At 42.3% G+C, this 14,145-nt stretch overlaps 1 protein-coding gene across 3 annotated transcripts in view; it reads left to right on the top strand.

Moving 5' to 3' along the window:
- Positions 1–14,145, top strand: part of LOC108704388 (voltage-dependent L-type calcium channel subunit alpha-1D) — a 147,779-nt gene that overhangs the window by 83,673 nt on the left and 49,961 nt on the right. For all 3 annotated transcript variants that reach the window (XM_041561867.1, XM_041561866.1, XM_041561868.1), the window contains exons 22-30: positions 499–605; positions 830–917; positions 1,131–1,238; positions 2,817–2,869; positions 4,509–4,655; positions 5,766–5,967; positions 6,356–6,514; positions 7,261–7,371; positions 10,554–10,637. In XM_041561867.1, the coding sequence (XP_041417801.1) occupies positions 499–605; positions 830–917; positions 1,131–1,238; positions 2,817–2,869; positions 4,509–4,655; positions 5,766–5,967; positions 6,356–6,514; positions 7,261–7,371; positions 10,554–10,637 (1,059 nt within the window). The remainder of the gene's footprint in view (positions 1–498; positions 606–829; positions 918–1,130; positions 1,239–2,816; positions 2,870–4,508; positions 4,656–5,765; positions 5,968–6,355; positions 6,515–7,260; positions 7,372–10,553; positions 10,638–14,145) is intronic.

Below are 14,145 nucleotides of genomic sequence, written 5' to 3'. Positions count from 1 at the left end.
GGTCTTAGGGCCTTGGCCCCTCTCCTCCTACTCGGTTTTAGGGCCTTGGCTCCTCTCCTCCTACTAAGGCTTAGGTGCTTGGCCCCTCTTCACCTACTGGGTCTAAGGTGCTTGACCCCTCTTTTCCGACTAAGTCTTAGGGCTTTGGCTCCTCTCCTCCTACTGGGTCACAAGTACCTGGCCCCTCTCCTCAAGATGGATCTTAGGTGCTTGGCCTCTTCTCGTTCTGCCTGATTGTCCCTTACACTTTACAATGATATGGAGCCTATAACTGTGTCTGTAAGGATCTGTTTGTTAGACCAGATATCAAATTAAATGTTTGCTCATTTTAACCACCTGACAATGTGGGTGATTGTTTTGATCAAATACATTAGCCAGAGGGACTCCTAAGTTGGGTCAGTAGAAGCCAAACTGGCTGCCAGTATCTGCACGTGTATCTCACAGTAACAATGACTGTATATTGCTGTATCTGATTGGTGAATATTTTAATTGCCTCAGATGATGACATTCGGAGCAGTTCTCCACAAAGGCGCTTTCTGCCGAAATTACTTTAATTTGCTGGACTTGCTGGTCGTGGGGGTCTCCCTGGTGTCCTTTGGTATCCAGTAAGTGCCTCTTTGCTTTAATATATATATTTACCTGTATGTTTGTGCCCCAAACACCTTCAAGCCCAGCACTGCTCAGTGGGCACAGCAGCCTCACCTTTGCTATGATATTATAACATATATTTATTATAAAGGGACATCTTATATCAGTATTATAACTTATACATGTATGCACTTGCACAGAATATAGTCGTAGACTGAGTTTAATGTTAATGTTTGCACAGATCCAGCGCCATTTCCGTGGTGAAGATTCTGCGTGTTCTGCGAGTGCTCAGACCCCTGAGAGCCATCAACAGAGCCAAAGGCCTCAAGGTATTTAAGCTAATTCTGTCCCTTTATGCACTGCCATGTCTGCTGCAAAGTCCCACACATACTTGAAATGGGAATGAGAGAGAGAGAGAGAGAGAGAGAGAGAGAGAGAGTTTGCCTGATTCCATTGAGCTCTGATAGAAATCCAGTGGAATGCGAATCTTCATAAGTACAATGGGCACTGCTAGTAATTTGTGCTTCTCTTTCTCCCTTTAGCACGTAGTTCAGTGTGTGTTTGTCGCTATCCGGACAATCGGGAACATCATGATCGTCACTACATTGCTGCAGTTTATGTTTGCCTGTATTGGAGTGCAGCTGTTTAAGGTAAATGAGCAGGTTATGAGCAAAAATACCATTAGTTTTCTCACATCACTGCTAGTCAAGCTCTGCTATTGTCAATAACCTCTTCTATCACTGACCAAAGTGTGTTTGGTGAGGGGACTCAGAGTCATCTGGATCAACTGTGCTAAGTACAAGGATGGGCACAGCTGTAAAAAGATGAAGAAAGTAGGGAATATGGAGTCAGAAGCACAAGATGGAGACAGTAGGACAAGATAGAGACAGAACGACAGGTTGGAGACAGTAGGACAAGATGGAGACAGTAGGGCAAGATGGAGACAGTAGGATAAGATGGAGACAGTAGGACAAGATGGAGACAGTAGGGCAAGATTCTGACAGAGGAACAAGATGGAGACAGTAGGGCAAGTTGGAGACAGTAGGACAAGATGAAGACAATAACAGTAGAACAGTTTGGAGAAAGTAGGGAATATAGAGACAGTAGAGCAAGATGATGTCAGTAGGACAAGATGGAGACAGTAGGGCAAGTTGGAGACAGTACGACAAGATGGAGACAGAAGGGAAATATGGAGAGAGTAGGACAAATTGGACACAGTAAGACAAGATGAAGACAGAGCAAGATGGAGACAGTAGGACAAGTTGGAGATGGTAGGACAAGATGAAGACAGAAGGGCAAGATGGAGACAGTAGGACAAGATGGAGACAGAAGGGCAAGATGGGGACAGTAGGACAAGTTACAAACAGTAGGAAGAGTCAGAGACAGAAAGGGAAGTTGGAGTCAATAGGGCAAGATTCAGATAGTAGGACAATTTGGATACAGTAGTACAAGCTGGAAACAGTAGAAAAAGATGGAAACAGTGGGGCGTGATGGAGGCGGGAGGTCAAGTTGATGTCAGAAGGACAAGATGAAGACAGTAGGACAAGATGGAGACAGTAGGTCATAATTTAGACCGTAGCAGTAGAGCAAGATGGAGAAAGTAGGGAATATGGAGACAGTAGCACAAGATGGAGACAGTAGGGCAAGATGGAAACAGTAGGACAACATGAAGACAGTAAGAGAAGAAAGAAATAATAGGGAATAGTGGAGGTTCCAGCCTCTTACTTAAAATTTTCCCAGCATGGGGTCAGGAGAGAATAGTGAGTCTATGTGCTGAAATCGATCATAACAAGCAGAGGCAGTGTTTGGAAATAATGACTATATACATTGTTATAAAGTACCTCAGAAAGTAGTCCTTTCATTGTTTAGAGTTGGAGCTGTGATATTTTGATTTTGCTTACTTTTTTATGGACATGCCATTGCCATCCTTATATCTATGCATACACAATATGGCAATATTAAAAACAATAAAAATCTGGCCAGTCCTAGTTTTTCTGTATATGATAAAGACTGCCCATCATTGCATCCAATATGGCGCACAATAAATGCCAACACATTTAACACTGAATAAGACAATCACTTTGCAGAATTATTACATAGTAATAAATAAATATTCCTCTACAGTATCTTCTTACTAAGAATTGCCGGAGGTTTTAATTGTGGGAACTGCCATTGCCTCTATGGTGATTGTTGACCCTGACCATGTTCTCACTCTCTTTTACACACAGGGGAAATTCTATCGCTGTTCAGATGAAGCTAAAGAGACCCCGGTGGAGTGCAAGTAAGAATGTTGTTCAACTCGATCAGTTTTGTTGTTCTGTGGGAATTAGTGAAGGTGCATAGAGATCATGTGACCCTACAGTATCCATGATATAATATTATTTCCTATATAACCTTAGATGCCTTGTCTAAGATAAAACTTCAGGTACACAGAAGATTTAAGCTGCCGATGTGGGTCCTGTAGACAGATTCGGCAGCTTATCTGCCTGTGTATGGGGCCTTCTGAAGGTTCTCCCCCACCTACATCTGGCCAAAAATTGGGCAGATATCGATTGGAAAGGTTTGTTTTTTTCCTGCGATCGATGACTGCATGGGCTAGTTGATGCAGTCCCGTTGGCACCTATTCCTATCTTTGTAATCCAAATGTTTGGCCCTAGGGCTGAATGATCGGATTAACCTGATATTGCCCTGCTTTTGGTAGTTATATCAGGATAAAGATCTACTCATTTCGCGAGGTCTCCAAACATGAACTGTTTTTTTAATATTCTGGTGAAGCTATGAACTAATTATTAATATGCAGATATAAATATGAACAGTTTTTTAATATTCTGGTGGAGCTATGAACTGTTTTTTAGGATCCTGGTGAAGCTATGAACTGTTTTTTATATTCTGGTGGAGCTAAAAACTGTTTTTTAAGTATCAGGGTGGAGCTATGAACTGTTTTATTATGATCCTGGTGGAGCTATGAACTATTCTTTAGTGGAGCTATAAACTGTTTTTAATATCCTGGAGGAGCTATGAAAATTTTTCCAGAAGGAGATATTAACTGTTTTTTAATATTCTGGTGGAGCTATAAGCTGTTGTTTAATAACCGGGTGGAGCTATGAACTGTTTTTTAATATACTGATGGAGCTATGAACTGTTTTTTAATATTCTGGTGAAGATATGAACTGGTTTTTAATATCCAGGTGGAGATATGAAATGTTTTTTTAGGATCTTGGTGGAGCTATGAACTGTTTTTTAATAATCGGGCGGAGCAATAAACTGTTTTTTAATAATCTGGTGGAGCCAGGGGTGCATCGCCAATGAGGCGAGTTGGGGCTGTCGCCTCATGCGGCAGCGCCCCAGTAGGTACTAGGGGCGGCAAAAATGCTGCTCCTGGTACTTTAAGAGCGAATTTCCCGGGGGGGGGGGCAGCAGCAACTTCAGGCGGCAGAGGGGCCAGGATCGCCCCTGGGTGGAGCTATTAACTGTTTTTAATATTTGTGGGGGATTCAATCATACCAGGGCTGCACCCCCTTGGGACCCTCTGGAGCCGTCATAAGCGGTATCACGGGCAGCAGGGCAGAGGGTTTTTTTGGCAAGTGTGCTGGCACTTGATTCTGTAAGAGGGGGTGGGGGAACCAGCTGCAAAGTGTAAAAAATATCCACTTTTGTACTTTTATTTTTGAGCTTTGCACACTGCCTTCTGTTGGTTGCCCAGATGAATGTCCCCTGTGTTGGGCAGAGGGAGGCTTAGGCATCTTCTTTATCTGTAACTTGTGTTTCATTGAGGAACCCGCTGGCCCTGTGCTCTGCATCTTGTGCCAGTTTTTATCCATGTCAAGGGGCTGAGCACACCCAGACTGGGGGAAAAAGTCTCCTTGAGGACCTTCTGTGAGACCTTCATCCAGTGCCAATGATCTGTCTCTTGTCCCCAGGGGAAAATACATTATTTTCAAGGAAGGAGACCTTAACAACCCGGCCATTCGAGAGCGCATGTGGCACAACAGTGACTTCAACTTCGACAATGTACTCTCCGCCATGATGGCTCTCTTTACGGTTTCCACCTTCGAAGGTTGGCCATCGTACGTAAGCTACAGTAGGACATTACCATTGTAGGACACTACCCCTAATCTCTGCTCTCCAGAATAGCCTTGACCTGAACTACTTAACCACTCCTTCTGGGGCTGCCGGCTTAGTGATTGTGCCACATAAGAAACCTTTGCAAAGACACGGCATTGTGGGTTGGCGCATGCTACACCCAGAGGTAGGGTTGCCACCTGTCCGGTTTTGATCTGGACAACCTGTTTTTTTGAAGGGCTGTTTGGGTCAAAACTGGCTGCCCGGTGTTCCAAATTAGGAAAACTAGGCAGGCTTTCCAGAGATTGGCCCTGCCCCCACCATCACTGCCTCACCCCCGTAGCATCACACCCCCCCCCCCCGCGCTGCATCACAGCCCTCCCCCGGATTTCTTTAGGGGGAAAAGTTGGCAGAATATTCAGTTTACTTGGAGGGAGAGGTTTCTACATTGTTGAGATTTTGTTGGTGAGAATTGGGCCTTAAAGGATAAGTAAACTTTTAAAATAAGTGAATGTAAAAGTGATGAGGGGGCTATTCTAAGCACTTTTGCAATGTACATTCATTATTTATTTATATTTTATTCCAAGATATTAAGGGATACGTGTGCTGTTAATATGAATGAATTTTGTTACAACAGCACCACCTGCTGGTCAGTTTCCCACCAGTCTGACCAGCAAGGAGTCAAGGAAGTTGTCAGGAGAAAGAAAGAGGCTGATGTTCTTCTGCTTAGGAATAAAATTAGAAACCTTTCTCACATCTTTCCTAAGCAGAAGAACATCAGCCTCTTTCTTTCTCCTGACAACTTCCTTGACTCCTTGCTGGTCAGACTGGTGGTAAAATGACCAGCAGGTGGCGCTGTTGTAACAAAATTCATTCATATTAACAGTACATGTATCCCTTAATATCTTGGAATTAAAAATAAATAAATAATGAATGTAAATTACAAAAGTGCTTCAAAAAATGTTCTTTATTGGCTGAATCTATATAAACCCCCAAGCAGTTTTCATTCGCCAACTCTAAAGAAAAGATTCTTGTAGTTATGCTACACTGCCCATACCATCTCATTCCTTGCAGAGTTTATAATTCTGTGAAACTAACATTGTGCTTTTATTCAGGCTTCTCTACAAAGCCATTGACTCCAATGGGGAGAATGTGGGTCCCATCTATAACAACAGAGTGGAGATCTCCATCTTCTTCATCATCTACATCATCATCATCGCCTTCTTCATGATGAACATTTTCGTGGGTTTTGTCATTGTCACATTTCAGGAACAGGGAGAAAAGGAGTATAAGAACTGTGAGCTGGATAAAAACCAGGTGAGTTATAGTTGGGTCAGATGCAACTGGAAGGGGATTGACGGAACATGGAATATACTGGGACCTATTGAAACATCTCACCCATATGATACAAACACAAAGCTCACCTGAGCATGATGTAAGGAGGGATAATTAAAAAGTTAACATTTTCAGCCAGTTGCACATTATCACACCCTATAAATCACAATTGTCTTTATCTTGTATTAGTTTGTGTCTCTGTGTTGACCTGACACTAGTTTGCTCTTTAGCCACTAGAGGGAGCCAGTCAATGACATGTTGCCTATTGAAGCAAAGGGGAATAAATTCCAGGGCTACTGACATGCAAGACTTGTGTTGTATAGGAATTTTATATAATACATAGCTGAACATTATCAATTCTTTATTGCAGCGTCAGTGTGTAGAATACGCTTTAAAAGCTCGACCTTTGCGAAGATATATCCCAAAAAACCCTTATCAGTATAAATTCTGGTATGTGGTCAACTCTACAGGCTTTGAATACATCATGTTCGTTCTTATTATGGTCAACACCCTGTGCTTAGCTATGCAGGTATGTGTGTAATATGTGTGTAATATGTGTGTAATATGTGTGTAATATGTGTGTGTAATATATGTGTAATATATGTGTAATGTGTGTGTGTGGCTCACTTTATGATTAAATAATGTGTATACAGGGAACTCTGAGTATTACTCATATATTATAAGGGATAATGTACCCCCTACTGTAAATGATAAGGATATTAGAAGTCACTGAGGGGTTGTTCTGTGACCATATAAAGGCACAAGGCTGCAGGCTGAGTTATACAGGGAACTCTGAGTATCACTCATATATTATAAGGGATAATGTACCCCCTACTGTAAATGATAAGGATATTAGAAGTCACTGAGGGGTTGTTCTGTGACCATATAAAGGCACAAGGCTGCAGGCTGAGTTATACAGGGAACTCTGAGTATCACTCATGTATTATAAGGGATAATGTACCCCCTACTGTAAATGATAAGGATATTAGAAGTCACTGAGGGGTTGTTCTGTGACCATATAAAGGCACAAGGCTGCAGGCTGAGTTATACAGGGAACTCTGAGTATCACTCATGTATTATAGGGATAATGTACCCCCTACTGTAAATGATAAGGATATTAGAAGTCACTGAGGGGTTGTTCTGTGACCATATAAAGGCACAAGGCTGCAGGCTGAGTTATACAGGGAACTCTGAGTATCACTCATGTATTATAGGGATTTATAATGTTATAATGGAGCTACCCACAATCACCCACTTTATCATTTTTCTTTGCAGCATTATGGACAGTCGGACATATTTAATGATGTTATGGATGTGATGAACATGGGTTTTACGGCCGTATTTGCTGTAGAAATGGTTTTGAAACTTATTGCTTTCAAGCCTAAGGTAAGCGCAGAGTTCAGAGAAAATAAATTACAGAAACAACAAATCACTGTAATGTCTTGATCCCCTATTGGGATTATTTTGGATTAGGAAACATTAGTGATTTCATGAACTAGTGAGAATCTGTATCCATTAACTGACCTTAGTTCTAATGTGATTTTATTCTAAGTCCTAACTATGGATAGAGAGCAGTTAATACAATGGATAGAGATAGGGTCTGCCATAGGCATCTGAATGGGAAGTACCTAATCCTATACCAGAAACCTGTATCAGCATCCAGTGTCGGACTGGCCCACCGGAATACCAGGAAAACTCCCGGTGGGCCCAGATGTTAGTGGTCCCTTTTGCTTCTAAACATTTGGCCAATTTCATGGTCATTCCCTATTTCTTTATGGGGAAAATGCTTAATAATGGGAGAATATTGTAAGTATATACAAAAGACTAGGAGAATAAAGAGGTTGAGTGAGTAGGGTAGAAATAATAGTTTGGAAAGGTCCACTGTCTAAGGTTTTCTGATGGGCTCACGTTCTTTAGTTTTCTGGTGGGCCCAAGGTCTAAGGCTTTCTGGTGGGCCGCTGGCATCCCAGTCCAACACTGTCAGCATCTCCAGCCAGCAGGGTGGTATAAATGACCCAATGGGATGTAGGGTAAACCATCCAGAAATCCTTGCCATGAAGCAAGGCAGACAGGAAGTAGAGACAATCACGTGCACCAGGAAATACTGTCCCCCGTGTTAGCCCAAAACATTACTGAACAGATAATCTATAATTATTTTCTCCATACACCTCTATATATACACTGTTTATTTTGGCAACAGCATACCTTTAAATTTTCCTACAGGAATGGCATCCATTATCCAGAAAACCCATTATCCAGAAAGCTCCGATTTACGGAGAGGCCGGCTCCCATAGACTCCATTGTAATCAAATAATTCAAGTGATTAAAAATGTTTGCAATAATAAAACGGTCGCTTGTACTTGATCCCAACTAAGATATAATTAATCCTTATTGGAGGCAAAACCAGCCTATTGGCTTTATTTCATGTTTTCTAGTAGACTTAGTATGAAGATCCAAATTATGGAAAGTTCCAGGTCCCAAACATTCTGGATAACAGGTCCCATACCTGTAGAACCAGGATAGAGGGAGGTGTCTGAAACCCACACCCTCGGGGCAAGTTTATTATATGTAATTCTCCATGAATTCCCCCCAAATGTGCTCTCAAAATGTACCATTGGGGGGAATTCTGAATCCATGAACGAGGCCCTAGTTCAGTGTTTGTATTTTCATGTTATAATGGATTTCATCTAACGAGCAGTTTCATAATGAAGGTAATTAATCCAGTCCAGTGACTCAATGTCTCTATGTTTATTATTATCTCATGTCAGATTTGTGTGGCTAAAAAAGAACGATGGCTCGTAAGTGGCGGTGCCGTTGGCGTGTTTTGTACCAGTTTGATTTGCTGTGACTTGTCCCCGTGCCATTCGCTCCCCCCTCCTCCTCCTCAAACGCATCCGTCTGTCTGTCCTGTGCTTGTCTGGGAAGGGCTGGAGACATGGGCACTGGGTATAGATAAAACAAGGAACAAGACTAGGGACAGATAATCAGCCGGCAGATCCTCCCAAACTGAGCCCCCCTAACAGCCCCATTATACTACAACTCCCAGCATTCCCTGATCTCCATAGGCTGTTCCTAGGGTTCTAATCTTACGAGATCACTTCTTCCAGCCCAGGACCATCAGCCTCGTTACCTGGTTGCTAGGGTTACTGAATTCTGGATACAAAACTGGGGGGGTTGTGGGTGCACCCCTGAGGCCAATTTCAAAACGTTTAGAGCCCTGTCTAAATGATTCCAGTAAATATACAAGTGCATGTCATTTTGAAACAGGTTTTTTTGTTACAAAGTTATGATCATAATATTGATAAGTCACCATACCCCGTCAAGGTAAAACCCCACATGGTGGTCCCTAATTTATTTACCTCTAATCATAGTAAAAAAGGAATTTTACCTCTCTGTTTAGTAACAATTCTTTGTGTAAACATCTCCTGTGATGCTACAAACTTGGCTCAGATACAACAACCAATATGATTAATTTGATACTAGGTGACAAGTAATTGCTGCTTGGTTGCTGTAGGGGAATAGACACGTAGCAAACACTGTGCCTTTTATTGCCTGACCTAAATACTGAAAATTATACCTAAGGACAACTAAAGGACTACACATTGGGCAACACTGATATACTGTAAAGTGATACCATCTCCATCTTGTCCTCCTGTCTCCATCTTGTCCTACTGTCTTCATCTTGCCCTACTGTCTCTATCTTGCCCTACTGTTTCCATCTTGTCCTACTGTCTTCATCTTGCCCTACTGTCTCCATCTTGTCCTACTGTTTCCATCTTGTCCTACTGTCTCCTTCCTGTTCTGCTGTCATGATATTGTCCTACTTATCGTCAAGTGTCTCTGTCTCGCTCTCTTGTACCGTCTGTCCCCTATACAGTAAGCCTGTACCTGCTGTGGTTTGTGGCCCCTTAATGTGTAGGACCCTTGGCAGTTGCCCTGAAATCTGTCTTCTAAATTAACTGGATGCTGAATATACCCATGACGCATCTCTCCCACCATTCCCAGACAGTTCAGATTGCCATCATTTGTGTGCCAATGTGTCCGTGTTGTCCTACCCATAATGCCATGTTAACCTCCTCCATTTGCCCCGCCTACTTCGCTCAGGGCTACTTTAGCGATGCCTGGAACACCTTTGATTCGCTCATCGTCATGGGCAGCATTGTTGATGTGGTGCTCAGTGAGGCAGAGGTAAGTGTTCCCCCGCATCCTCCACCATCTCTGTTTTTTTGTATCTCACTGTTTCTGGGCAAGTCACAGTATCAGATATAATGTTTCTCCAGCGTCTGGTCACTTTAATGGGCTCTCATGGTGGGTCAGCATTAGTAATTAGGGAGCAATACACATGGTGACTGAATTAATCAGATGTTTAGTTTCACTGCATCTCCACCTGCTATAAACTACCAATCCCAGCATCCCCAGTCAGCTGCTGGCAAGCTACAAATGCTGTGATTGGCTGCCTGTAACAGCTGGAAAGACTCTATCACCAGATCTTTTTCCTCCTTCTAACTGAATGCTCTTCTTCTTCTTTCCTCCTCCTCTCTGTCCTGTTCCCCATGGCTGCCCCCCAGCACTATTTCACTGATGCATGGAACACTTTTGATGCCTTAATTGTTGTGGGTAGCGTTGTTGATATTGCCATTGCAGAAGTTAACGTAAGTAACACTTCCCCCCCTGTGCCCCTAACCCTGGGCCAACTCTCTGTATGGTGAATGTGTAACTGTAACTAACGCTCAACCTCTGAGAGGAGCCAAATGTGAGAATGCGCCTCGTTATCCCTGATTGGAGTTCTCTCTATTTAACATTAGTGACACTAATAATGGAATTAACCTTTAGCCCAACATAATGACAGTTACACAGAACTATAAACCCAGTGAGAATGAGGAATGAATGGATATTGGGAAGTTGTATCAGGAGTCAGAAGCAGCAGTGCAGAGAAAGGGACAGACACAATGACAGTTACACAGAACTATAAACCCAGTGAGAATGAGGAAATGAATGGATATTGGGAAGTTGTATCAGGAGTCAGAGGCAGCAGTGCAGAGAAGAGAAAGGGACAGACACAATGACAGTTACACAGAACTATAAACCCAGTGCAGATATGAGGAATGAATGGATATTGGGAAGTTGTATCAGGGAGTCAGAAGCAGCAGTGCAGGAGAAGAGAAAGGGACAGACACAATGACAGTTACACAGAACTATAAACCCAGTGAGAATGAGGAATGAATGGATATTGGGAAGTTGTATCAGGAGTCAGAAGCAGCAGTGCAGAGAAGAGAAAGGACAGACACAATGACAGTTACACTGAACTATAAACCCAGTGAGAATGAGGAATGAATGGATATTGGAAGTTGTATCAGGAGTCAGAAGCAGCAGTGCAGAGAAAGGGACAGGACACAATGACAGTTACACAGAACTATAAACCCAGTGAGAATGAGGAATGAATGGATATTGGGAAGTTGTATCAGGAGTCAGAAGCAGCAGTGCAGAGAAAGGGACAGACACAATGACAGTTACACAGAACTATAAACCCAGTGAGAATGAGGAATGAATGGATATTGGGAAGTTGTATCAGGAGTCAGAGCAGCAGTGCAGAGAAGAGAAAGGGACAGACACAATGACAGTTACACAGAACTATAAACCCAGTGAGAATGAGGAATGAATGGATATTGGGAAGTTGTATCAGGAGTCAGAGGCAGCAGTGCAGAGAAGAGAAAGGGACAGACACAATGACAGTTACACAGAACTATAAACCCAGTGAGAATGAGGAATGAATGGATATTGGGAAGTTGTATCAGGAGTCAGAAGCAGCAGTGCAGAGAAAGGGACAGACACAATGACAGTTACACAGAACTATAAACCCAGTGAGAATGAGGAATGAATGGATATTGGGAAGTTGTATCAGGAGTCAGAAGCAGCAGTGCAGAGAAAGGGACAGACACAATGACAGTTACACAGAACTATAAACCCAGTGAGAATGAGGAATGAATGGATATTGGGAAGTTGTATCAGGAGTCAGAGGCAGCAGTGCAGAGAAGAGAAAGGGACAGACACAATGACAGTTACACAGAACTATAAACCCAGTGAGAATGAGGAATGAATGGATATTGGGAAGTTGTATCAGGAGTCAGAAGCAGCAGTGCAGAGAAAGGGACAGACACAATGACAGTTACACAGAACTATAAACCCAGTGAGAATGAGGAATGAATGGATATTGGGAAGTTGTATCAGGAGTCAGAGGCAGCAGTGCAGAGAAGAGAAAGGGACAGACAATAGTGTGTGATATTTAGGAAGGCAAGTGCCAGTGTAAATGACATTTAAATGATGGGATTTTGCATTAGGAGTGACCCCTAAGCCACAGACACACAGTACATTTGGGCTCCTGCCACTCTATGTGTGTGGGGGGGGGGGAGATTTATTACTGACACGGTACAGACACTGCGCCCCCTGTTGGTGGGGGTTTAGTCTCACACAGTCGGTGCCAATAAGGTGTCGGTGGGGCCTGAATCTGTTTACAGGTGGGACAGGTGATCTCTCAGGTGAGGCAGTGACTGAGTTTGAGAAGAGGAGGGTTTAGGTTACACTGTGTCACTTATTATTCATTCAGGGCAGGCGGAAGAACCTTTTATTTAGTTCCAGGTGTAAATATATGGGCCACACCAAGGCTGAGATGTAGAACTGCAGAGCAGAGAAAGCCAAAAACACCTCTTAACCCCATAAACTCCAATCAATCTCTCTTCTAAGGCTCCTCCCCTGAATAACCATTTGATGGCCCCTCCCCTGAACCATTGATTCCCTGTGCTCAGACTTTACCCCTAAAGATCTTAACACTTAAAGGGGTTGTTCACCTTTAAATTAACTGTTAGTGTGATGCAGAGAGGGATATTCTGAGACCATTTGCAATTGGTTTTCATTTTTTATTACTTTATTATTTTTGGTTGCTTGGGTCAAAATTCCCCTAACAACCATGCATTGATTTCAATAAGAGACTGGAATATAAAGGAGAGGCCTGAATAGAAAGATGAGGAATAAAAAGTAACAATAACAATACATTTGTAGCCTTACAGAGCATTTGTTTTTTAGATGGGGTCAGTGACCCTCATTTAAAAGCTGGAAAGAGTCAGGAGAAGAAGGAAAGTACTTCAAAAACTAAAAAAAAAAGAGAAAATGAAGGCCAATTGAAAAGTTGCTTAGAATTAGCCATTCTTTAACATTCGAAAAGTTAACTTAAAGGTGAACCACCCCTTTAACTCCTGTATCTCTGTTTTTGTAACTCTTAACATACATCTTATCTAATATAACATTTTTTCATGTTTGAAGACTTCATCCCTGATTCTGTTTTAAATTAACCCCTCTATGAGTTACACTTATTCTCTGTTCTAAGACCCCACCCATGAATATCTCATCTAAGACTCCACCCTTGAATATTTGTTCTAAGGCTCCGCCCCTGAACCTCTGTTATTGCCCCTGAGATTCTTTTCTTAAGGCCACACCTCTGAATATTCATTCTAAGACCCTGTATCTGGTGATAAGACCCCCCACCACCACATCTATCCTCCCCTAAATGTTTTTTTATTTTTGTTTCCTTAATGAATGTGTTTCATTGTTTATTAGATAATAATGTATTTCTGCAGGACTTTGTAATGTTTCCCATTTGCCAGATGAATGTCTCGGTGTCAGTTGTGGTTTGGGGGACACTGTTCCACTGTAACTCCCAGTGAACTTGTTAGGAGGGGGGCATGGTAATGAAGGGGTTGAACCCCTATTTAAATGCTGAAAATCAGAAGTATTTTTGGGGCTGAGTGTATTGGACTGGAGCAGTGCATTGCCACAGAGACAGCATCTTGCCCTGAAATGCTCCTTTCCCTTTAAACGAGTTATTTCCCTTTAAATTAACTGTTAGTAGGATGTAAAGAGGGATATTCTGAGACAATTTTCATTTGGTTTTTATTTTTTATTATTTGTGGTTTCTGGGTTATTTAGCTTTTTATTCAGTAGTTTGCAATTTCTGCCATCTGGTTGCTAGGGTCCAAATCCCCCTAGCAACCATGCACTGATTTGAATTAGAAACTGGAATATGAATAGGAGAGGCCTGGATAGAAAGATGGGGAATAAAAAGTAACAATAACAATACATTTGTAGCCTTACAGAGCCTTTGTTTTT

This window comes from Xenopus laevis, chromosome 4S, assembly GCF_017654675.1.
Source record: "Xenopus laevis strain J_2021 chromosome 4S, Xenopus_laevis_v10.1, whole genome shotgun sequence".
Taxonomy (NCBI): Eukaryota; Metazoa; Chordata; class Amphibia; order Anura; family Pipidae; genus Xenopus; species Xenopus laevis.
The sequence above is the reverse complement of the archived record's forward strand: the minus strand, read 5'-3'. Positions and strand labels throughout refer to the sequence as shown.